The following is a 26,843-nucleotide window of genomic DNA, read 5'->3' on the forward strand; positions in this document are numbered from 1 at the left end:
AGAGAGAGAGAATTTAACAATCAGCTGGAAAGTTCTTGTAGTTTGGAAAGTTCTTAAAACTATTATTTAACGAAATTCGGACTGAATTTTTGTATGCACGCTCGGCCAACCTATCGTAAGACCCACAGATTGTATTTAATTCGATATAAATGGGTTCTGTAAGTGAAAATAAGGTAAAAATAGTGATATGATTCAGTATCAAATAAAGTGTTTAGTTCTGTAAGTTTGAAATAGTGATATCACTCATTGTCAAATGAGAATGTTGTTAACATTCAAAATACAAATCAGTGACCTTCCCTTTTAGTTTTCTGTAAAGAAAACTATTGTGCCGGCTTTGTCTGTCCGTCCGTACTTTGTTCTGTCTGCATTTTTTCTACTGAGGCTAGATGGCTACAAATTGGTATGGAGATCATCCTTGCTCCAATCATCAAGCATACCAAATTGCAGCCCTCTAGCCTCAATAGTTTTTATTTTATTTAAGGTTATAGTTAGCCATAATCGTGCTTCTGGCAACGATATAGGATAGGTCACCACCAGGCAGTGGTTAAAGTTTTATGGGCCGCGGCTCATACAGCATTATAACGAGACCACCGAAACATAGATCTATTTTCGGTGGCCTTGATTATACGCTGTAGCTGCTGTACAGAAGACTCGATTGCGCCGAAGAAACTCCGGCGCATTTTTTACTTGTTTATGTATTACATGGCCTTATCTGTCATTTGTTTTTGTTTCGTACGCTATAGCAGTCGTTTTTACTGTCTTAACTTATTGATGTTTAATTAGTAATATTCTCCCCATGGAATGTGTTCCTCTTGTCCAGTGGGACTCAGTTGGTGGTCCATGATGAATTTTGGGCGGTCCACAGGACGTTCACTATATTTGATAATAAAGTGGAGATTGGTATATATATATTTTTAAATTTACTGAAATGCTGTAGGAACAATTTTACCCGGATGAAATAACAGACCATTCATTTTATTGTATTCCGTTCAAAAAGTATAATGACAATCTTTAGGTTGTAAATCTCTTGTAAGAAATATATTTTGATCCAGAATACTTATTGTCCATGCTTTATTTATCGTCACTTGAGAAAGAAATGGTCCACGATAGTTATTTTCATAAGGCTGGTGGTCCATCACTGCTCGTGTCACACTCATTCTCATTGTCTTATACTAATCAATCATTTGTCAGTCACTGGCACCCATTTCTATCAAACTTGCATTCCAAGACTTTAAGCATAGTTCCCCTTTCATTCCTCTTACGGCACCTCCGTTTATATTCTCTTTCTTCCAACTTACTCTCCACATTCTCATAACAATTGTTTCATATTGCATCTGCAAGGTCTTCTTCCTATTACACCTTTAAAACCACATTTACTCTCAATTTCCTCTTCAACGCTGAATGACCTCACAGGTCCCAGCGCTTCTCCTTTGGCCTAAATTTTATATTCCAATTCCAATATCTTGCTGAAAAAAAATATGCCTCTTAAGAAGACTCGTGCACGCATGGCATGGTAACATGTTGGATGTTTAAGGTTAATCTTGCTAGAGAAAACGATGATTGTGTAATCAGGGTCTGAAAAACGACCTTCTGTCTCGCGACGTATATGAATGTCTGGTCGACATGCCAGGAGACATCTTCTATTTCTTGTTGTCTTTCTGCCATTTCCTTCTCTTTTATCGCGAATGAATGGAGGAAATAAGATTGTCTTGTCATGCTTTTGTTTAATGTTTACTTAAAATTGATATGAACATTCCTTGCCTCGCAGCTAAAGATAACCAATATATTGTGTAGAACTCTTAATGCCGAGAACAGGAGTAATTTTGTATAAGGTCTGCAATAATATAACTGAAGATGAATCCAGGATAGGGTTCGAAAGCTTTTTATACATTTTTATAAAGTCTCACATTCTATTGATATATTATTGTGTATCTTATAAAAAAAAGACATTTCTTATTTTCATCCATTTTTATCTCCTCATTCATCGTGGAAAGGGAAAGTTATTTATTTTCATTATGTCATCGTTTATTATTTAATAGGTGTATTTCTTTGCAAACCCTTTGTCTCTCAGTTGAAGACTGCACGGATAGATTTTATTTCTTAGCTATGCAAATGAACCTGCAATAACCAAAACGTTAGTCGCTTACATTGAATTTAATTGAATATAGAATTTAGGCTACTGGCCAAGCACTGGGACCTATGAGGCCATTCAGCGATTAAGTGGAAATTGACAGTAAAAGCTTGAAAGGTGTAACAGGAGGAAAACCTCGCAGTTGCACTAAGAATCAATTGTTAGGAGAGGGTGGAGAGTAAGATGGAAGAAGGGGAAATATAAAAGGAGCTACAGTAAAAGGAACGTAAGGGGTTGCAGCTAGGGGCCGAAGGCATGCTGCAAAGAACCTTAGGTAATGCCTGCAGTGCACCACATGAGGTGCACTGACGGCCCTACCCCCACTACGGGGAGTCGCTTATATTGATGCACTATGAGTTTCACGTATGTTCCTGCTTAAATATGCATTGAACTCTGTTGCAGCTATTTAGTTTAGTGATTGTGGATATTTACTTTCAATGATCACCTGTTAATTACGTCCAGTTTCACTTTATTCGGCTATAAAAAAAAAGTATTTTCAGCTCTTCACGAAATTGCTGTTTATTTACATATATATTTGGTTTTGAATTCAAGCGTGTTAATAGCCGGGGAAATGGAAATGTACATACGGTGTTTGAAATAAATCATAGCAAGTTCACTTCTATTGGTTAATTTAACGTATCATTTTCAGATAGTTTTGCCTCCTAGGGCTGGCTACATTTTTTCAGATAGTTTTGCCATCTGTTTTGACGATAGAGAGCAGATTCGTAGTTCTTTAAAGAGTTTGATTAATAAGTAATCGTATGTCGTGAATCGACGTAACTCATAAATAAATAACTGCAAATTTTAGGAACCACTCACCACCTTGGTTTCCGGGTCCCGATGTGGAATAATACCGCTCGTATCAGGTCCCTCGCGGAGTCCTGCAAGGTTGGACGTTAACCCAACGCCCAATTCTCTTTTATTATATTTTGTAAGGAACCTGTAGTCTAGATTCTCTGTCCTCACGCAGGATATCTCTTCCTTTGGGTGGGAGTTTGAAGGACAATTTAAAGTCAAGTTAGCTCTGTGGTAAGGGTTTGTAAATAATTTTGGAAATACGTTAGCCATTTAGTGACTTTCAGTAGCAAATGTGAGGTTGATAAAAGAAAGAAATGTTTAAAAATTTAGCCAAATATCTTGTTAGGGAATGGGGAATATCGGAAAATTTTTATAACTGCTGGAGCAGTCGTGATGTTTTTACCGATTGTATAATAATAATAATAATAATAATAATAATAATAATAATAATAATAATAATAATCCCGTCTTCGCTTGACATGATCACAGACTGAATGATATAAAGATGGGTGCAAGCTGTATTATTGTACGATAGAAAGATGGGTGCAAGGTGTATTTATATGCTCTAGTCCACTGAACAGTTGAAAGTCAGTTGCTGACCCAGTACAATAACACTTAACTCGAAATATATTGAAAAAAAAAAAAATTAAAGTAATTCACTCGGTGGCTTTCGATGAATCAGAGTATTCGTAAGTATTCCTATGTACTCATGTGGAATTAGCCTCTTTGGAACTGATCTCTCTCTCTCTCTCTCTCTCTCTCTCTCTCTCTCTCTCTCTCTCTCTCTCTCTCCCCGTTATGGTAGTATTGTGTTTCATATTTCGAACATCGGTCCCAAAACGAAAAATAAGAAAAGAATAAATAAGAAAAAAGTGAATAAAAAATAATTCACATTTAGACTGTGAATTATTATTTTATATTATGATTACGATTATTGCAGCTGTGGATTTGTGCGCATGCGCAAGGCTAGACAATAAATCAGTAGCAGCACTTTATAGCTTTTCTTGACGTAATTGAATGAAGCGTTATTTGCACGAGAAGTAAAGTCCTTGCAGACGAGAATATTAATTGGGAATAACGCGTGAACTAATATAGAATTTTAAAGAATTTTAGATAAAGGCAAACAAGCTTTTATGCAACTGTTTTTGTAGTTAGTTTATGTAGCAAGTCTGATTTGACACATGGTGTATATTTGAATTATACGTATTCGCTATACGTACATATTATTCACCTGATTTGTCAAAAGGCCGAAAGTTCCCTTGAACTTGAAATGACTTGACCTTTGATGATCTCACCACATCAGAAGCGACCTTGGAAGGTCGCTGTGTGACGTCACTTCAAAGCAAATCGCTACCGTTCTGTTATCACAACAGACTGGCGATCGATGGTCGCTTTACAGCCAACGCATCGCATAATGAATTTCAGCCTCAAGATTCATTATGATGGTGACTGCAGATAAGACTCTTGTAAGAGACACACTTTCTTTAGGCCTTTCGTATTGTCTTGTTTCGTGTCTGCGTCTTGTCGAGAAACTCGTTTCCCAAGGTCTTGTCTCGGAAGGCCATCACGTGCTGATACCCATCTTTTAGGGACAAAATTCTCCAAGGAAATTCTCCATCTGAGTCACGCTTCCTCCTCCTCCTCCTCTTCCTTCTTCTTCTTCTTCTTCTTCTTCTTCTTCTTCTTCTTTCTTCTTCTTCTTCTTCTTTGGTATCGGAACTGACAGTTCACAAAGATTTGGAACGAGCATATTATATTAGTCCATCTCCTCTGGCATGTCAAAGTGACTTATAACTGAAACCGTATTTAATTTATAGCTTGTTAAATTGATAACAGATAAGTAGGTAGGTAATAGCCTTAATGTCCTTCGAAATAGAAGCATAGCAAATATGGGAGCCATTGATGATTGCCAAAAACTTATTTATCCTTTGGAAATCAGTGTTTGTGACAAATTTGTTAGTCAGGCACCACTTCGTAGAGCAACGCCAAGTCTACAGAATCTGTTAGTTCAACCAGTCTTCTCATATATAATAATTGTGACTTACAGTGACCCCGAGGCTGAATCTTAAGAGTTAGAACTGCTACATAAATGTTTTATGAGGTCTGTTTGTTGAGCATTAGCGTCTCTTGACTAAAGCAGGCGAAGTTTGGTGTATTACTTACGAAAAATCCGAGAAACCTTCTCATACATATAAGTCGTCTTTACTCTCTCAGTATCTGGGAATCTAGAAATTTAACTTTCGCTTCCAAAAAAAAGAAAAAAAAATTAAAACATTCTTGAGGTGAAAAAGGTTTATTTAATTATTTTTTTATATACTCCCTGCATTGCTTTTTAGTGAGATGCCTTTACGACCTTCTGGAAGACTTTTTAATAAATTACTTGTGTTGCTCTCTCTGGATTTAGGTGAAAGTTTTCCTTCCAGCTTTCCCACCGGCAGAAGTGGCTGGAAACTTTTCTTTTTGGACCTAAGTCAGTTTTCCCGTACACGTTCTAAACGAGTTTCTTCCTCACTCACAGAACTCCACCTGGGCGCCAGGTATTTTATATAATAATAATAATAATAATAATAATAATAATAATAATAATAAGAAGAAGAAGAAGAAGAAGAAGAAGAAGAAGAAGAAGAAGAAGAAGAAGAAGAAGAAGGATATAGGATTTGCCAGTGGAAATTGTACCCATAATCATTGGAACACTAGGCACGATCCCAAGATCCCCGAAAAGGAATCTGGAAAAAAATAGATGCCGAAGCAGCTCCGGGGCTAATGCAGAAGAGTGTGCTACTAGAAACAGCGCACATAGTGAGAAAAGTGATGGACTCCTAAGGAGGCAGGATGCAGCCCGGAACCCCACACTATAAAAGCCACCCAGTCGAATAGGATGACTGTGATAGACCAAAAAAGAAGAAAAAAAAGCAATAATAATAATAATAATAATAATAATAATAATAATAATAATAATAATAATAATAATAATAATAATAATAATAATAATAATAATAATACTAAAATACTCATAGTAGCATGAGTCTTGAAAGAAGAAATGAATCCACTGGTATGTCTATGTAAGTAAATTTATAAATGGAAATAAATCTCTACAGAGATTTATTGTAAACATACGTACCCATACATAACTGTGGATTTGTTTCTCCAGTAATAATAATAATAATAATAATAATAATAATAATAATAATAATAATAATAATAATAATTAAAAAATACTTATAATAGCATGAGTCTTGAAAGGACGGACAAATCCACGGTTATGTATATGTGTACATATATTTAAGAATAAATCTGTACTGATAGCTTTAGGGAATCTGTTCGAACAGATTCCCGAAAGTTATCTGTACAGATTTAGCCTTAAATATATGTACTTATAAATAACTGTGGATTTTTTCTCCAATAATAATAATAATAATAATAATAATAATAATGATAATAATCCCTTCCCGTTCTCCATCTAATAAGTGGTGGTCTTCTCTCTCTTGTTTATTTAAAGATAAATTTTGTTTCCGTGGTCACATTAGCACGCGGAACTTGATACCGATAGAGTTCTAATTTGGGGAGCATTCGCGCCCATCTCGGTTCTCTTTCGTTTCAAAAAACGTGATTGGATTAAATGACATATTTTAACTTTTCACAAGGTCTTTTTTGTTATCATTCGTCAGTGCCAGTGCCGTAATATACCAGTGACAAGTCTTATATTGTCTAAAATCATCTGATTATTCGGTGTAAAGGCGTATTGTCTTCATGAGAGATTTGAAGGAGGTTCTTTGGTCGATGTCTTGCGAGATGTTGAAAGTTCCTTTTCGTCATACATCTATCGACGTTTCATGTTTGGTTGCGGTAATCGATTAAGATGTAATCAACGCAAGCACAAATTTTCTAAAGTTTTAATGTATGCACTTACGATCAGTTTTTGTGGAAATTAATCCAAGCAGTGAAATGGAGTTTTATTTTTATTTATATGATTTTTCTACAGCCACAATGATTTTATCTACATTATTTTGCTACAGTTCTCTTGAAAACAGAACCGTCCTTTTAATACCACGTTTCCGAAGTATCAACTGCCCTTGCGTAGTGGCCGTACACGAATGAAACCTTGAGGACAAAATAATGGTTGTTATTCCAGCTTCTTTGATCGTGATAACGCAGTGCTGTGCATGACGGCTTGGCCATGACACTGCTATAATTGCTAGAAAGAGAGAGCCGTTTCAAAGGCTTATCCCTCCTGCTGCTGCTACTACTGCTACTACTACTACTACTGTGAAAAGTTTTAAAAGAAAGATTATTTTTTCATTGTACCAGGGTGTAGACAGTTCGGCTTTCTCAAGAGAGAGAGAGAGAGAGAGAGAGAGAGAGAGAGAGAGAGAGAGAGAGAGAGGCTTTAACCCCAGGCATTGCGTTGTATAAGTTTTACCGGCTTTCAAGTGTTTTTAAGAGCTCAGTTTTTTTTCTATCAAAGTTTCCCTATCTTACATTTATCTGCTATGAATTCGGTTGTGGTGTAATATTTTGAATATATATCTGTATACAAATCCATGCATGAATATATTAATTCAAATAAACATACGCTGTCTATCCACCTTCTGCCATTCTTTAGTTCTAATGAAAATAAGTTCAAATGCTATGCAACTCAAGTAACGATACAGTTAGTTAATCTTTTGGTAATGTATTTCTTTACTGGATCTGGCAGATATAAATGTATCTTTTGGCAACTCATTTTCTCGGAATTCGTTTATACTAAACTGCTTAGTAAAGTAAGTCATCAATCTGCTTGCAAAATGGCTGTACGTAGCTTAAAATAAATGACACTGATCCGTTTCGGAAACTAGTGAACTGAAAATGGCCAATTATTTTTAAAGGATAACATAAACTCCATTTTCCCCTCTGTGCTTCCTTTTGAGGTTCCTCATTCCTATAACCTGTCTTCTTGTAAGAGACGTCTTGGACGCCTCCAGATCCTTCCTCTCCCACTTTCCTTCAGGCCCATCCCAGCGGTCCTCAATTCGAAAAATAAAAGAATGAAGATGACAGAGAATAAACAAGTAAAAAATGCTCCGAAGTTTCTTCGGCGCAATCGAGTTTTCTGTACATCGTGTAAGCAAGGCCACCGAAAATAGATCTCTTTCGGTGTTCTCAGTACAATGCGGTATGAGCCGCGGCCCATGAAACTTTAACCACGGGCTGGTAGTGACCTGGCAGTGGCCTGGCCTATATCGATACCAGATGCAAGATTATGGCTACATTTAACCTTAAATAAAATCAAAACTACTGAGGCTAGAGGGCTGCAATTTGATATTTTTGATGACTGGAGGGTGGATGATCAACATATAAATTTGCAGCCCTCTAGCCTCAGTATTTTTTAAGATCTGAGGGCGGACAGAAAAAGTGCGGACAGAAAAAGGTGCGGACGGACAAACAAAGCCGGCACAATAGTTTTCTTTTCAGAAAACTAAAACGAGAATTACGAGCAAGTTGCTCAGCCTAGAGGCGAAAGGGCAACGTCGTGATCAGAATAAAAGACTCTTTTTTCGTTTTTTTTTTTTCGTCAGTCTTTTGTCATCATTTCCAAGCGATGGCAATGCCAGACGTTCTTGCATGGGCAGTCAAGTCATTCTTTCGTCTTAAATGTGAAAAGGAAAAACCACAATGACATTGCAATTATTGGTCCCAGGAGCAATGTTTACCTTACATATTGATTTGTGTAATGGTAGGCCTAGGCTTTGTGTACGTTTTTGCTGTGTAATAGTAACTGTATAATTCAGGAGATGAACACTATTCATGTATGTATCTATGTATGGTCTATCAACATTTCATGACTTACGTAACTATAGCAGTCTCGTGCATGTTGAGTGATTGTCTGGCGTTGCTATGGTTACGAAACGAAATTCCAGAGCTACTCGAAAACGTACGTTTTTTCATCATTAAGTTACAATAATCATTCCGTAACTCATTACTGGTTTTCCGCTCAATACGGTCTAAGAGTCATAATTGGAAAGAGGCCGACTGGCAATACAAAAGCTCAATCAAGGGCCGCTGGCAAGCCACGTGACGTCACAGCCTTTTGTGATGTCACGGAAGCTCTTCGATCGACGGTTTGTTTATGTTCTTCTTCTTCTTCTTCTTCGCCGGTGTTGGCTGACATAGAGGCTTCACTAGGTTCCTGTCCGTATTCTTCTTTAGGGCATAAATTATGATCATAATAATTATTCTGTGCATTTTATGCAAGTTATTTTTTTCTCTGGTTTTAAGGTGTGTGAGATCATTCATAATATACATGTATGTAAATATGTATTTGTAAATGTATATGTGTGTGTGTGCGGGGCATGCTTACGTATGTTCGTTTCTCCTAACTACAGTCTTTCACACACACACACACATACACACACACACTACATATATATATATATATATATATATATATATATATATATATATATATATATATATATATATATATAGTTATAGGTATGAGTATATATGTGTGTATATGTTAGATTACATATATAGATATACATAATAAATATATATATATATATATATATATATATATATATATATATATATATATATATACATACAAATATATATGTGTATATATATTAGATTATATATATAAATATATTCTCTGTACCCTCTTGGGAATTATTCATTCCAAAGGGAGGTATATATGAAAAGTTCATGGGCCTTGACCAAGAATTGAACCTATGCCTTTTTTAAATCGCTACAGGTCACCAGACCCAAAAAGGCATAGGTTCGAATCCTGATCGGGGGACATGCGTTTACCGTATGTAACTCCCTTTGGCTGTTAGTTATTCCCAAGAAGTGAATTAGATATCGTTGGGGTGTTCATTGCGTAATATCTGAAAGTATGAAGTTACACACTCACATACACACATATGTATATACACACATATATGTGTCTTTGTGTGTATATGTATATACACACATATATGTGTCTTTGTGTGTATGAGTGTGGGTGTTGGTGTGTAAGTGTGTGTATGTGTACATGATTGAGTTCACAGTATGCAGTTTCGCCTGATATGGGATCTCCAAGGATACACGAACCAGACACTGTCATGCTCCTACTTTATAATGAATATGAATCAATGGTAACTGCATTTTGGTATACACACACACACACACACACACACACATATATATATATATATATATATATATATATATATATATATATATATATATATATATATATACATATAAATAAGAGTAAATAATGAGATTACTGAGTTTAAATTGAAGTTAGGACCATCGAGAAATGATTGTCACTTTGAGTGGCGGCAGTTTTGGAAGTTATTGTCTTCTATGGGTAATTGTTTATGAATGTAATGGAGGTGAGTGTCAGGACAGATGAAGCAAGAGAGGCAGCAGGTTCGCTGCAGAAGGTTTGGAAGAAAAAATAAGTGTCTATGGAAGCCAAAGTTGTGACGTATGAAGGAAATGTAAAGCCATCTCTCCTTTATGGCATGAGTTGAGGGTTTTGAGTGTGGATGAAAGGACAAATGTAAGAGATTTTGAGATTAACTGTATGTGTAGTTTATGTGGAATAAGAATGTTAGAAAGGATTATAATTTTGAAAATATGAATGTGAGGTAAAGAGGTTAGTAGAAGGATATTATGGACCAGAATTCTTTTGAAGTGGTTTGGTCATGTTGAGAGAATGGAGGACAAATGGTTAATGAAAAGGGTGTGTAATTTAAAAATGTCAAGGGGAAGATAGAGCAGATGGGTAGGGAGTGCCTGCAAGATATAGGTGAATGGCACTGTGCTCAAGGGGTTGATATGCTGCTGAAGGGCTTCTCTGTAGGTATAGAATTCAGATGGTGCTAAGGAAATTCTCTCTGTAGTGGGTTCATTCTTTGATTCAGACTCCATAAGGGGGTTTAATGCAGTTAGTGCACCTTGTGCAGTGCACTGTAGATATTACTTGAGGTCCTTTGCAGCATCCCTTCGGCCCCTAGCTGCAACCCCTTTCATTCCTTTTACTGTACCTCTGTTCATGTTCTCTTTCTTCCATCTTACTTTCCGCCATCTTCTAACAGTTGATTCATTGTGCAACTGTGAGGCTTTACTCCTGTTACACCTTTCAAACCTTTTTACTGTCAATTTCTGTTTCAGCTCTGAATGACCTCATAGGTGCCAGCGCTTGACCTCTGGCCTAAATATTATATTCTATCTCTTTGATTCAGAGGTTAAAGGATACAGATTTAAGAGAATTACGTGCTATAGTTATTTTCAAGACTCATTAACTTACCCTACTCCCAATTATTTCAGAGCCGCGGAGCGAACCCCTTTCGCCACCGGGCTGGGCACCTGGGCCATGGGGCGAGGTGAGCGGGCCATGTCTCCCCACAGCCAAGGCATCCCAACACTGAGCGACCCCGGATGAACTGAGCACCTCCTGGTCCCACCCGAAAAACCCGGCTTCCCACCGCCCGGATGGTCGTCCGAGGTCAGCTTCCTTTACTGAAGGTGGCAAGAAGAACCGCCCTAGCACGGCCACTCTCGTCAAGCCAAAGGTCAGTGTTACCACTTTTGCCTCCTTTTTCGCTTCTGTCATGGATGTGGAGCTTAGACTGGAATATCCTTAAATGAGATTATAGTCTGACTATTCATGAGAAACTAGTTCTTAATATCTGCTATTAACAACAGCCCTTCCATGCTTAATTGAGATTACAGTCTGCCATTTGATGTGGAATAGTTTTCAATATCTCCTTGCTTAAATGAGTTTACAGTCTGCTATTCGATGAGGAACTAGCTCTTAATATCTTCTATGAACAATAGTTCAAATGTCTCTCTCAGTAGTTTGCAAGGTAAAGCTCTTTTAGTGATATGCATAACCACTAACAACATAGTGAGCTTGTCATATTAGTATCTAATGCAGAGGCTTCAAATTCTAACTGTAACACTAACCTGCATACTAACTGCTCCCTAAAACCGCGCATGACGGCGCCACCACCCCAGGTCCTAGACATGAGCCTAAGAGACCGAGTGGACATGAGCGTCTTGACGCGCGACATGCTAGACCAAGTGCTGGTTTCCAGCGAAAACCCACCAGCAGGTTCCAGCAGCGACTACTCCAGCGACTTCACCACCTCGTCGTCTACGCCTTCCTCTCTCGAGAGCAAGAGTCCCTTCGAGGACGATGCCACCTCGGGGGACTCCGAGTCCGAGAATCGGAGGGTAGGTGTTGAGTGGCCGAGTGTTGGGTTAGACTAAAAGGGGTTGGGGAGTGATACACAAAGTGGAAATATTTGTTGATAGTTTTATGACGCTTCGAAATAAAAAAAAAAAACCCTGAAGGCTGTAGTGCCGACATTGCCACCGTGATGTTTAGCGTATGTGAATGGATTTGCAATGGATAGAGATAGGTGACATATCTAGAATATCTAATGAACGTACAGTATGTTGCTGGGATATTGTACTTCACGAAGAAGTATATTTGTATTAGGGTCCGTCGATTATATATAACTATATATATATATATATATATATATATATATATATATATATATATATATATATAAAATACATTATGCATACATACATATCATGGGCATCTGCTGAGGAGTGATAGAAAACTGGCATTTGTTATTTCCCGCCTGTATCAGTCGTTCAAGTAGGGATTCCCATCTAAATGTTGTCATATTAAAGGCTGTGTTAAGTTAGGTTACTGAACTGAGCTAGTAGCCTTCAGTCAGCTGCAGCATTTGGCTGAGGTATGACACTTAGTGTCCACTTACGGGTAAATTGAAATATTATTATTATTATTATTATTATTATTTAAGAAATACTCTAGTAGCATGAGTCTTAAAATGGAGAAGCAAATCCACAGTTATGTATATGTACATATATTTAAAGATCAGTCAATATAGATAGCTTTCGGGAACTTGTTCGGTTCCCCTTATCAAGTTCCCGAAAGCCATCTATATTGATTTATCTTTAAATATATGTACATATACATAACTGCGGATTTGGTTCTCCATTATTATTATTATTATTATTATTATTATTATTATTATTATTATTATTATTATTATTATTACGGCTCTCTCCCTTCTATTCGCTCCTCTAGCCTTTGTTTGCCCTTTCAATTCGTTTCAATCTTCTATTAAATCACACAAGTTCATCTTTCTTCATCCTCTGTCCTGTCTTTAGTCGCTGCTTCTAATGGCATGACCCTTTCCATGTGGTGTTTGTTGAGTACAACACCCCTAATAATTACTTCCAATATCAGTTCCTTTCTTTCACCGTCTGAGGGATAACCTCATTTATATCTAATGCAAACTTGATTTTCTGAAGTTTCCCCCTTTCCATTTCTCTGATCCCAAAAGTGTTAAACTTAATCAAAGAAGTCTAATTATTCACTTTTTTAACTCTCTTTTGAAACATAAGGACTTTCATTCCTTCTCATTACTCGTTTTTCTTTTTAAGTTTTCGCTTCAAGTTTATATCTTGTTTACTACTAAAAGAAGGTACATGAACACGTCACTTGTTCTTACTTAACATAGTATATAATGTATTGCCTTCTTCCCTTTACATTCATTACTTTTGTTTTCTTTCAGTTTATATATTTAGAAATTTAACACATTTCTAAATCTTCTTTAACTTTTTCCTTGCAAAATTTACACCCCTTCTCTGTTTCTTGTTCGGATTTCTGTCATTTTTCCTGTTTACAAGAAGCATACTCGTATGATGAGAGGAAGTTCCCTTTCAGTCTCGTGTGTGACCCAGAATCAGCATTTTCTGCTCTAAGCTCTACTTAGGAATTCAAGTCCAACAACTCTCTAGGCTAATTCTCATGCTTTACCCAAACAGCTGGACCTATCGCTTCAGATTCCTCTGCCAAATCAACCAGTTTACGCTGATGGAAATATTCCCAGCCCAGTGAGCAAAATCATGAGATATGTCCATTTCTGTGCCTTATCACAAAGCTCACTCTGTCTATGTTGTTCTTGCACTTGAGGTCATTCTTAACCACGATCCTTCATCCTGTTATATAATTTGATTCAGTTGGACTAATTGTCAGTGTTTTTCGTTCATTTTTCCATAGTTCCGTTGCTTTAGTTAGCAGCCCTTGTAGTTTTTTTTTTACCATATTATACAGTGTCCTGTCCATGTGTACACTAAAGACCTCAAATTTATACCTTCCTTATCCTCTTCCTGGCTGCAGGGTTTGGGGATATCACCAGAAAGTCACAGTATTTTCCTTCCTTTTGGTTATCTCTTATCATCTTGCTGATTCATCGTCATCTCCCCTGTTTGTCATTTGAATTCATTCAGTTACTTTCACTACTTCTGTGTTTCTTAGTCTTCATGCTTCTTCGTTTTGTATGTTTATCTAAGTTTTGTATGATGTCAGTTGGTGTCTAATGTTTCCTCATTCCTTTGCCATAAATTCGATGTTTCCTATAGTTATCCCTTTTTCATACTCTCGACATTCCTGTCGGTATCCCTTTTTATGTGCGTTTATTATTTAGTTTCTTTTTTTTTATCCTCTCCCAGAAACTACCCACGTACCTTCTTTAGGGTAATGTTGTTGGCCCCAAGTTCAGTTTGATATAAATTTTACTCAGCCCGTCAAGTGTGGCCAAGATCGTTCATAAGTTGATACAAGAATGAAAGTCGACGTGAATGATCAATAAAAGATCACTGTTAGGCGAAATATCCGATCTTCTGAGAATCTAACTTTGTCACCATTTTCAAAGATGACGCCATCTGGTTTGTAAAATTCCACTTTCCCTGACTGAAATTGATTGAATTGTCCGAGTAACACTGACTCATTCAGATAATTTTGAAACCAGATGTACTGAGGAAATTTACTTAGATTTCAGATATGTTAGCTGTTTCCCAAAATGACCATTGTTTTATTTAAGATAAATAACTTGTGGCATTGTTTTAAGATTAAAGAGACAATGGTGTCATGCCATGTATTTTATGCCCATTCAGAAGCTAATTCCACCTTACAAGAGAATGTAGAATTTTCATCAGTGACAACTCATCGCCTAATTATAATATACTGTTTGGGATAGCCATTCCAATGTCAAGATTCCTATGACTTAGAAGAAGTAGTAGCAGTAGAAGCACTGCTTTTGTGTATGCAGTCAGCCACATCCTTTGAATGAACACCTACACAACTCTCACTTTTCAACCAGCTCTTATTTATGGCTTGTAGAGGTCGCAAATGCACAATGGCAGCCACATCCTAGCAAACCATTTTGGTTCATTGGCAATACTAGGCGAGGGTAACACATAGAGTGTCTGTGCACGAGAAGGAACATTTCAATCCAAAGGGGCCATTCTGGGTGTAACTTACCCTTGGCAGGATACGAGTGAATTTCGACTTGAGGGAAAACCTGTCATAGGACCAAAGAAGACACCTGAAAGCTTGTTCTTTCATACATTAAGAGCAGGTTATGTTGTGTCGGCATTTCGTGGCAAAACAAAGACATATACTTGACAAACAGTGGATTTGTACACATATGCAGAACTCAGTTTTGTCCATCTGTGATGGATAGAAGTAACATGCAGGCCCCGGAGAGATTTGTGGTCGCAACATATAGACATTTATTTTATCTGTCAGTATTTCAAGGCTTGACCTCTTTGTCCTTAAACAGAGGTTGTAAGACTCATTGCCACCAACTTTAGCTGGACTTGGTACATGTATTGGGACAAGATTTGCTACAATAGCCAGAGATACCGAGCTATTTGACCAAAAAGTGGCTGCAACAAGGAATACACTGGAAAGTGCAAGTGCTGTAGCTATAATCTCTTGATTCACTAAGGAATCATTAAACAATCCATGTCATGGCAGAACCTGTGTCTGTGTCATTTAAAGACTTGCCAAGACCTGAGTGGACAATTCAGTCAGTTTTGTTCGTCAGCGCGGTACAATCTACAAGCCAGGTGTCTGCCATCTTGGGAAAATTACGACCATTTTGGAATTTCGATAGGCTAGGAAATTTGCGTTTATTATTGACCCACGTGGAGTATTCTAGCCACCTTTTCTTCTTGTATCAGCCAGTGAAAAGTTACATTAGTTATCCGTCCTGTGTCATCGGAGTAGATTAGATATATGTGTAAGATATACATACATACATAATTGTATATAAGTACATTACTACCATTATATGTATATATATACAGTATATATATAAAAACACCAACCTTACCCACACTAGTTAGGATATAGAGATTTTGAGATGATATCGTGGGGAGAACAGAAATGTGAAGAGGATGGGAGAAAGCTTGTCTGGCTCGCCTTGGCGTGGAAAGCTCACACGTTTCTTGCTCTTGTTTGGTCCGAATAGATAACCCGCCCGTCGACCATGCGCCTTCCACGGCCGTCCAGACACATCGCAGTGCCAGTGATTACCTCACAGAATTCCTTCCGCCCTTCCAAGAAGACTTCTTCCCTTAGAAGCTTCATTCCGAGGGGACGACGGAGGCCGCTAGAAGAAGTTTTCACGGGGCCTAAGCATAAGATTAAGGTAGTGAACGGGGGCGATGTGGCTCTTTTTATATATATCTGTATATATACAGTTCCTGTGTTTGCTATGTATGTATGTATGTATGTATGTAAGCATGTCAATGGGAAGTAGTGCTTTTCATGGGATTCTTATGTAGGTTCCGTGATGGTTCTAATATTTTCCCTCCTTTACAAAAAAGGAAAAAAGGAACGCTTTTTTTTTCGTTGCTACTTTTTTTTGTCACAGTTATCGTTATGTTTTGCTTCATTTGGGCTTTGTTGTGGTTAGTGAAGCATATCTAATTTTATCTATGTTTTCTTAATTTCTAGCCTAACAAAGTCTTAACCCTCGCCTACTTTTGGTTACGGTGATTGTTAGATTAAGAAGTTTTGACGAAACCAGTCTTCCAGTAATTGTATTTCATGTTTGTGGTTCATGTTAGTCTTAAGAAATTCAAGTTGAATTATGCCATTTAATGTTGCACTGAACTAAAAAGAGTTTGATAAGTAAAGTAGATATTTAACTGATTCACGATATTCACATAACCTTCCTTAAAATAAACCTTTTTGATATTACTGCTAATGCCTTTGTGTTATTCAAGCTGATGTGTTACGCTTTAGCTCGCAAGCTGAGACTAGCAGCACCTCTGATCGGCCTAATGAACCTGAACCATCGTTGCAGATCCCAGAACCCTGCCAAACGTGTGGGAAGGAGCAGAATCCCGAGCGTTTCCACAGCCATCCCCTCCACATCCAGAAGTTTAAGCCCAAAACCGAGGACAAGAAAGCGAAGCAGAGCAAGCTGATCGTCACGAAGCCCACAGCTCTCAAGTACAAGAGCAAGAGCCTCGACGACGACAAGAAGAACGCCAAGAAGAAGAACAGGTCGAAGGCCAACAACCAAGAGCCGAACAACAAGTCGAAGAGCGTCGAAGAGCCCCCGAAAGACAACGACGACGCGAAGAACGAGGAGTCGGCGGGACTCAGGAAATTCATCCTCAAACAAAAGGCTTCCATATCTAAAGGAGACAAAAACTTCAATGTGGAGATATTCGAGAGCGACTCCGTGCTCACGCCGCGAGGCAACGCCACGGGGAATAACAGCCCGCCATCTAACGGGAAGAACGGCAAAGAGAACAGACAAGCGAACGCGAAGGAAGACTCCAGCACCAGGGTTCCACTCCATCCTCGAGTTGCGAAGAAGGTCGAGGAGAACAGTGACCGTCGATCTAATCCAGGTAATAATCAATGACAGCAACAACAAGACGGCGGATACCAAGAACGCCCCACGAACCGTCACGGCGCCTACGTTGGTCTGCTATATTTGTGGGCGAGAATTCGGCAGCAGGTCTTTGAATATACATACACCACAGTGCCTTGAGGTAAGGGGAACTTAGACACTTAAGTTATTCCGTTAGTAACATTTGATATTATTTTGAACTCTGCTCCCTAGAGGTTCTTTAATGTATGCCCCACCGAGGGCCCACGAAGTCTTAATGGGTCTTGCCCCACCCACCACTCCGTTGGCACCGTTACATACGTTAGGCTTCGCAGTCCCACATGTACTGTGTGGAATTCGATAACTCGAGAGCTGACCAGTCTGACCTGTTCATCCTGTTAAAGTAAAAACAAAAAAGTATTTTTCAGGCGTAATTTCTTATCACTCAGTTTTGGAGTTCAGAACTTTATCCATTCCTCTGTATTCCCATTACCATTTAACCAATTTATTTTTTAAGGTACAGTATTTAATATTATTCATGAAACGAAAAACCTATTAAATATTTTATAAGTTCCCTAGTTTGATATAGACAGCTAAACATTCATGATTTCTTTATTGAAGAAGAGGCATTTAATGTGCTAATAGTAAATAGTAACTTCCAGCTTCTGTCAGTTTCTAGTTTAACGTCATTAATGCAATTTACATTGCAATCCTGTTGCGCTTACTACAACAGAGGGTTGTAGATGATCAATATATCTCTTATTAAAGATGATTCCTACAACATCGATCGTGTTAGACTCAGATAAATTGAACTTGAATATAGAATTTAGACCAAAGTCAAAGCACTGGGACCTTGAGGTCATTCAGCGCTGAAACGGAAACTGACAGTAAAAGATTTGAAAGGTGTAACAGGAGGAAAACGTCGCAGTTGCACTCTGAATCAGTTGTTAGTACAGGTTGGAAAGTAAGACGGAAGAAAGAGAATATGAAAGGAGGTACAGTAAAAGGAACGTAAGGGGTTGCAGATAGGGGCCGAAGGGAAGCTGCAAAAGAACCTGAAGTAATGCCTACAGTGCACCGCATGAGGTGCACTGATGGCACTGCCCCCCTACGGGAGAATCTAGATAAAGATCAGTCGCTTCCGTGTGACCGCCACGGAGAGCGCCGGCATAACGATGACTATAAGTTTCTACAAGTTACTAGTTACTTCCATCAGTCGTTGAATGGGTCTCCACTTTACGACCGCTAAATAGTAGATTGGAGATAATTACGGACACTCATATGAAAAGGTAATTAGATGCAGAAAGTGCTTCAGGTGTTGTCGTTATCTCGCCCAAAAGAAATTGGACGGACGGTGTTTATTTGCGTCGTCTGCCTGTTTCTTTGTTTCTATGTTTGTTTGTTTGCTTGTTTATTTGGGTGTTTGTTTGTGTGTGTTTGTTTGTTTGAGTGTGAGTATTTGTTTTCATGTTTGTTTGTTTTGGTGTTTGTTTGCGTATATGTTTGTTTGTTTGGTGTTTGTTTGTATGTTGTTTGTGTGTGTGTGTTTGTTTGGGAGTTTCCTTGTTTGTTTTTTTGAATATTCGTTTGCATGTTTGTATGTTTTGGTGTTTGTTTGCGTGTTTGTGTAGATATTTGTTTATTTATTTGGTTGTTTGTTTGTTTATTTGTTTGGGTGTTTGTTTGTTTGAATATCTTTTCCTCGACACGATACCTCAAATATTAATCGCAGGATTTCGGGTCTAGGGAGAGTCATTAGACTTTCAGATGAATGCTGATGAAAATTCAGTTTTTTTACTTATTTATTTATTTATATTTTTGTTTTTTATATATTTATTTCTTTATTTACTTGTTTATTTATGTATTTTTTTTATTTATGTATTTATTTATGTTTATCTATTTGTTTATTTTTTATTTTTTTATTTATTCGTATATTTATCTATTTATTTAAATATTTATTTGTGTATTTTATTTATTTATTTATGTATTTATTTTGCCTAGGGTCAGTTTCATTTTACTTTCTAGATGGCAACTAGAGCAACCCACTCTTTTTTTTTTGTTTTTTTTTTTGCCCTTCCCCGTAGGGGGGATAGTGCTGTCAGTGTACCTCACGCGGGGCACTGTAGGGCATTACTTAAGGTTTTTTGCAGCATCCCTTCGGCCCCAAGCTGAAGCCCATTTTATTCCTTTTACATTACCTCCACTTATATTCTCTTTTCTTATGTCTTACTTTCCCCCTCTCCTAACAACTGTTTTATAGTGCAACTGCGAGGTTTTCCGCCTGTTACACCTGTCAAACCTTTCAATTTCCGTTTCAGCGCTGAATGACCTCATAAGTCCCAGCGCTTAGCCTTTGGCCTAAATATTATATTCCATTCCATTTCATTCCTTCCCTTTTCTGGAACATAAAATTCAGTAATGGCAAATTCAGTAATGGCAAAGTTATTATAAAATAAAGAGAGAGAGAGAGAGAGAGAGAGAGAGAGAGAGAGAGAGAGAGAGAAACTTCCGAACACGCTGCCATTGGCTGCGACTTCATCTTCCCAACTATGCGTATTTTAATTAAATTTAAATTTGGGCTTCACTGAGTCATATCGTCCCCTCGCATGTGTAACGTGTCGTTTTTAGCGACACAGATGCGTCGACATTTTCCTTTTCCTTTGTAAATGGTCAGCATCGTGAATGTCCTGTAGTCTTTCGATTTATACATACGTTCACATAGGGGCAGCGTATTATTTTAAGACTGTGATACAGCAAAATATTCAACGGGAAGTTTTTCAAGAACTGGAGGAACGTTTGGAAATTTTTTGTGTAGAACAGTATCTGATTGCGCGAGCGCACACACACGCATGCATATATATATATATATATATATATATATATATATATATATATATATATATATATATACATATATTTATATATATGATATATATTATGTATATATATAAATATATACAATATATATATTTATATATATATACTGTATATATATGTGTGTGTTTGTGTATGTGTGCGTTTCTTTGTCAGTGCAACAACTTCGTATCATTGTCTTTAATTGCACTTGCATGCATGGCGTACTTCCAAGAAGATGCATGTGTAGATAAGGAAGTGACTCGCTCCTTGTCACGGCAAAAAAAAAAAAAGTCAGACTTACTTGTTTATTTGTGTACGTGTGTTTGTGCGTGCGTACGTATACGGGTGCCTCATTGCGAGAAAGAAAAAAAATAAAAACTTCAGTCCTACCACACCGTTCAACAAATGACGTTGAACATGCGCGCTGAACGGCGCTACCTTCAGAGAAATGCCACGTATTGATTACTCATAACACAACACTGAGTAAATACAGGCTGAACTTTGTATGAATTGGACTCATATCTTTTCACGACATTAATATTGTTTGTTATTCTTCATCTCTTGTAAACATTACAAAATGCTTTAAGGTTATGATAAGGCTTTTACTTTTAATGCGGAGAAAACTTGACCGAGGTGTGTTCGTGAGTATGTTTTTCTATGATTGGCTAAGACACGCACGCACTCCCGATGTAGATTTCGTGATAGCTGCGGCTTGGCTCGTGTGAGGTAGCGAATTGGGGAAGGAAAATAGCATAGAGTTTGTTCACCCCTCCTTCTATTGTGTACGGTGGTCGGAAAGCCGTCCATATTAAGGAAACGAATTATTTCAACGGCTAATTGACAGGTTGTTTTTCCTTTGTCTATACCAGTTCACCCTTCGTTTACGTCTGCGAAGGTGAATGATTTTTATTTATAATTTGCATAACTGACGATTGTAATTCTCCCTTTTGTTGGAGGAGAAATCTATATTCCTGCTGGAGAGAGCGAGATGGTCAGAATCCCCCGTCCCATTAAAACAGTGGTTCTCAACCTGGGGGGGCGCGACCCCCTAGGGTGGCGTCAGCAATTTCGATGGGGAGCGCGAGCCCTAGGGAAAAATAAAAAATTCTCTATTTATATTCGTTATTCTCTTAACAAGAGTCGTTAAGAAGCAGTGTCAAGTATCTCACTAATTCATTCCCAAAAGAATAAAAACAACCATTCTCTTTATTTTTTTTTATTTTTCTTTAAATCTGAGAGGGAATTTTACTCATAGATGCAAGGGGGGCGTGGAGGGAAGGACCAACTCTTGGAAGGGGCGTAGTAATAAAAATGTTAAGAACCATTGCATTAGAAAATAAACAACTAAACAGAAATAAAAAAGAAAATATTGGCTTTGTAGATCGTCTTCTTCCTTAAATAATGGAATTAGATAAACACGGAAGTTGCCAGACTTTCCTGAGATGGAAAGGACGAAGGAGAAGTCGAATAAATTGACTGTTTAGTTCTTGTTGTTTTTCATTGTCCTTTGCCATTCGAAGACTGTAGTTTGATATATGAGTGGAAAAATTGTTGAGGTGAATGATATTCAAATTGCAACTGGTCCAACTGAACTAAGGCTGGGTTTGTGAATGAATGGTAACGACCTTGTTAAGAATTTAGTTATTCCCTCTACTGATAGAAACCAAATGTAAAGTATAAATCACCAACGATTGCATAACTGCTCCATCTTTTATCTTCCCTCCAGCTCAAAAAAAGAATATATATATATATATATATATATATATATATATATATATATATATATATATATATATATATATATATATATATATATATATATATATATATATATATATATATATATATATATATATATATATATATATATATATAATATGAAGGGGTGGGGCTTTGGTTATGCTGTCTTATCCGGACCGATTTAAAAATCTCACTAATTACTGTATTCCTCCCATCACCTTTTCTCTCCAATAATTTTTTCCTCCCATTACCTTTTTCCTCCCATCACCTTTTTCCTCCAATCACCTTTCTCCTCCAATCACCTTTCTCCTCCAATCATAATTTTCCTCCAATCACATTTTTCTTCCAATCACATTTTTCCTCCAATTACCTCTTTCCTCCAATTACCTTTTCCTCCAGTAACATTTTTCTTGTAATCACCTTTTTCTTCCAATCGTCTTTATCCCCCAATTACTTTTTTCCTATCATTCAATCACCACTTTTTTTTACTCCAATTACTTTTTACCCTATCAATCACCCAATACCTTTTCCCCTATCCCCCGTCCCCGGCCCCCGTGTGGGGGCAATGCCGACAGTGCACCTCATGCGGTGCACTGTAGGCATTACTTAATGTTCTTTGCAGCGTGCCTTCGGTCCCTAGCTGCGACCCCTTTCGTTCCTTTTACTGTACCTCCTTTCATATTCTCTTTCTTCCATCTTACTTTCCACCTTCTCCTAACAATTGATTCACAGTGCAACCGCGAGGCTTTCCTCCTGTTACACCTTTCAAACTTTTACTGTCAATTTCCATTTCAGCGCTGAATGACCTCATAGGTCCCAGTGCTTGCTCTTTGTCCTAAGTTCTATATTCAATTCAATGCAATACCTTTTCCCCTCGACAGAAATGGAAGAGGGAAAACGAGCGCCTACCTCCCCAGCACCAGCGGCCCGTACCTGAACCCCCGGACCACCCACTGACCCAGGAGGAGTGGAACCAGTACGCTTGGGAGTCCTCTCAGGTGAGAGTCTAGACTTTTCGCCTTGACCAGGCGGGACATTTTCGGGTATGTGAATTTTGGAAATAAAGGGAGCGTAGGATTAAATGAAGAAGCTTACGTTTATATTTCGTATGAGACTTCTGGATTTTAAGTGAATTATGTAGCTAGATCTTTATGTGGGTGGCATTGTTTGATTTACACACGTACACACACACATACGTGCACAATCACACGCGTAATGTGTGTGCGTGCGTGAGTACTCACGACCTTAAATATGTAGGCGAATATGTATTAAGATGAAAAAGAAGAGTTTTCATATTATGTAATGACATCTGATTATAAAGTCCTCCCTTAGGAATAGGTTATAGACCTGAGAAACAGTTTTTCATTAATTTGTATTATTTTTATGATCATAATTGCAACGCAGACGGTTTTAAATGAGCGTAAACTTTGGTAACCCAAGGTCCCCAATTCACTTTCCTAAAGGAAAATGATTAATATGCAGTGTTGACGTCATGCTTCCAGGTGTCATAGATGCATTAACCTTTAAGGATTGATTGATGAGCGCATGCGCCGTGGTGTTTGCTGACTAAGCCCGGGAACTGTGGCAGAAAAAAAGCCATTTATCACTGTAACTGAAAATAAAAACGAAAGCGAATGAACATTTGGTTGGTATGGAAACGAGACAGCTTTCAGGAAATATAGTTTTATGTAGAAGGAAGCGTCTCTGGGTATGAGAAAGGTTGGGTAAAACTGGGAGACACTGTAGGCACCTTTTCTAGGTATTCATTGATCAGTTACCAGTATCGCCCGCCTGGCCTGCTGCCTTTTTCAAGTAGTTAAAACTTGTGCCTGGTTTATAAGGATGGGAACTATATATATATATATATATATATATATATATATATATATATATATATATATATATATATATATATATATATATATATATATATATATATATATGTATGTATGTATGTATATATATATATATATATATATATTATATATATATATATATATATATATATATATATATATACAAATGGGGGCGGACATAAAGGCTTGTTAAAATGGGTCAAGTCTTTATGTCATTCCCCCATTGATGTATATCTGGCTGTGGCCACCGCTGTTTGGATATATATATATATATATATATATATATATATATATATATATATATATATATATATATATAAATAATAATACTGTAGGTATATATCCATAATTATATATAATATATATAGATATATAGATAGATAGATAAATAGAGAGACAGACAGATAGACAGACTGCGTTATATACTGCATATCATGAACGTGGAAGCAACTATCATCTCGTTTCTCCCGACCCAATCCCTTACTAGGGAAAATGCCTAATTTCTGACAAAAAAAAAAGTCCCCATATACTTTGCTTTCCTTAACGAGAACCTTTGACAAACGACGGAATTGCCGCAACTCAGGTGGAGACAGCAGTAGCAGCAGCAGCAGCAGCAGCAGCTGCTAGACGGAGAGCTGGGAAGAAGGACCCGGGTGGCGCAAAGCCCCAGCAGAAAGACCGCGTCGTGGAGGGCGGCGATGACTCAAACCAGGACTTCTGGGTCAGAAGTTGATTCCCTTAGAAATGGAACACACGCTTTCTATCGCTGATGCCAGTTTTCGTCTTTCTGTGTCAACCTTTTTTATGTAGTGTTGCTGTGGGTATGTTTACTTTGCAGGGGCACTGCAGAAGTACAGTAATCAGAGCCCTCTTAAGTATAAGTAGTGCAGCTGTGGGTATTTACTTTGCAGGGGCACCACAGAAGCAATCAGAGCCCTCTTAAGTATAAGTAGTGCAGCTGTGGGTATTTACTTTGCAGGGGCACTGCAGAAGTACAGTAATCAGAGCCCTCTTAAGTATAAGTAGTACAGCTGTGGGTATTTACTTTGCAGGGGCACTGCAGAAGTACAGTAATCAGAGCCCTCTTAAGTATAAGTAGTGCAGCTGTGGGTATTTACTTTGCAGGGGCACTGCAGAAGTACAGTAATCAGAGCCCTCTTAAGTATAAGTAGTGCAGCTGTGGGTATTTACTTTGCAGTTGCACCACAGAAGCAATCAGAGCCTTCTTAAGTATAGGTAGTGCAACTGTGGGTATTTACTTTGCAAGGGCACCACAGAAGCAATCAGAGCCCTCTTAAGTATAAGTAGTGCAGCTGTGGGTATTTACTTTGCAGGGGCACCACAGAAGCAATCAGAGCCCTCTTAAGTATAGGTAGTGCAACTGTGGGTATTTACTTTGCAGGGGCACCACAGAAGCAATCAGAGCCCTCTTAAGTATAAGTAGTGCAGCTGTGGGTATTTACTTTGCAGGGGCACCACAGAAGCAATCAGAGCCCTCTTAAGTATAGGTAGTGCAACTGTGGGTATTTACTTTGCAGGGGCACCACAGAAGCACTCAGACCCCTCTTAAGTATAAGTAGTGCTGCTGTGGGTATTTATTTTACAGGGCACTACAGAAGCAATCAGAGCCCTTCTAAGTACAAGTAGTGCGGCTGTGGGTATATGTGTTTTACAGGGGCGACTACAGAAGTACAGTAATCAGAGCCCTCTTAAGTATAAGTAGTGCTGCTGTGGGTATTTATTTTACAGGGCACTACAGAAGTAATCAGAGCCCTCATAAGTTTAAGTAGTGCTGCTGTGGGTATATTTATTTTACAGGGGCACTACAGAAGTAATCAGAGCCCTCTTAAGTACTTAGTGTTGCTGTGGGTATTTACCTTACAGGGGCACTACAGAAGTAATCAGAGCCCTGTAAGTATAAGTAGTGCTGTGGCTATTTACCTAAAACAAAGCTTCAACTCGCTTGTTTGACTGAATACCAAGACTTTTATTTACCGACCCAATTATCTTGCCTGCGAGAGCGCTGCAATGACAAGCTCCGTAATTCATTTATTCGATTAAACTGCATATTTTATTATTTACTGACTTCATTGTCAAACTGACTACAGTGAAAAGCATTGTAATCATCCATTCGATTAAACCCCGTTGAATAATTTACCAGCTTCACTACGATGCATTCAGAAAGACGGGTTCTACTCTACTCTCTGTCAGATCATGCAACTGTAGAGACCATTTTTAAAGATAAGTTTGTTTTCTTTGTCGAAGGAAGACTAAAACTGGCAAGTGTGTGGCATCTGCTTTATTTTATTTATTTTTGTATCGTTTGCAGACATATTTAGACTAATTTCCCAGTTTTCAGCGTAAGTTCAAGGGCACAGATTTTTTTTCAATTACGCTTTACAAAGACTGCTTTCACTGAGTCTGTTGAACGGAAAATACAAATAGTTTTTGTAACACTTTATTTCAGTGATTTATGAATTTTGAATTTGTGTGTATCTTTGACGAAATAACAAGGACTAGTTTTTTTTAAGTTCTTTTATATCACGTAAACTCAGACGTAGTTTTTCCTTGGGAGACTGAAAAGATGAAAGCAGTTTTGAAGTGAATTTCGTGTTATTTCAAATAAGAAGTTTACGAATTTATAATATTCTAATGTACTTGTGCAATTTTTTTTTTCATGTCTGCCCTTTCATAGAGGTGGCTTTTCGTGATTGATGTTTTTCCTTTTTCGAGAAAAAAGGTTTAATATGT

General features: G+C 37.8%; 1 protein-coding gene across 1 annotated transcript in view; it reads left to right on the plus strand.

Annotated features, from left to right (window-relative positions):
- LOC136835859 (uncharacterized) overlaps window positions 1-26,843 on the plus strand; it is a 57,907-nt gene that overhangs the window by 21,193 nt on the left and 9,871 nt on the right. The window contains 7 exon segments of the mRNA XM_067099704.1: window positions 11,228-11,283; window positions 11,330-11,472; window positions 11,918-12,136; window positions 16,264-16,443; window positions 17,104-17,694; window positions 17,696-17,803; window positions 23,118-23,234. Coding sequence (XP_066955805.1) covers window positions 11,228-11,283; window positions 11,330-11,472; window positions 11,918-12,136; window positions 16,264-16,443; window positions 17,104-17,694; window positions 17,696-17,803; window positions 23,118-23,234 — 1,414 coding nt within the window.

The sequence above is a fragment of the Macrobrachium rosenbergii genome, chromosome 55 (genome assembly GCF_040412425.1).
Source record: "Macrobrachium rosenbergii isolate ZJJX-2024 chromosome 55, ASM4041242v1, whole genome shotgun sequence".
NCBI classification, from domain to species: domain Eukaryota; kingdom Metazoa; phylum Arthropoda; class Malacostraca; order Decapoda; family Palaemonidae; genus Macrobrachium; species Macrobrachium rosenbergii.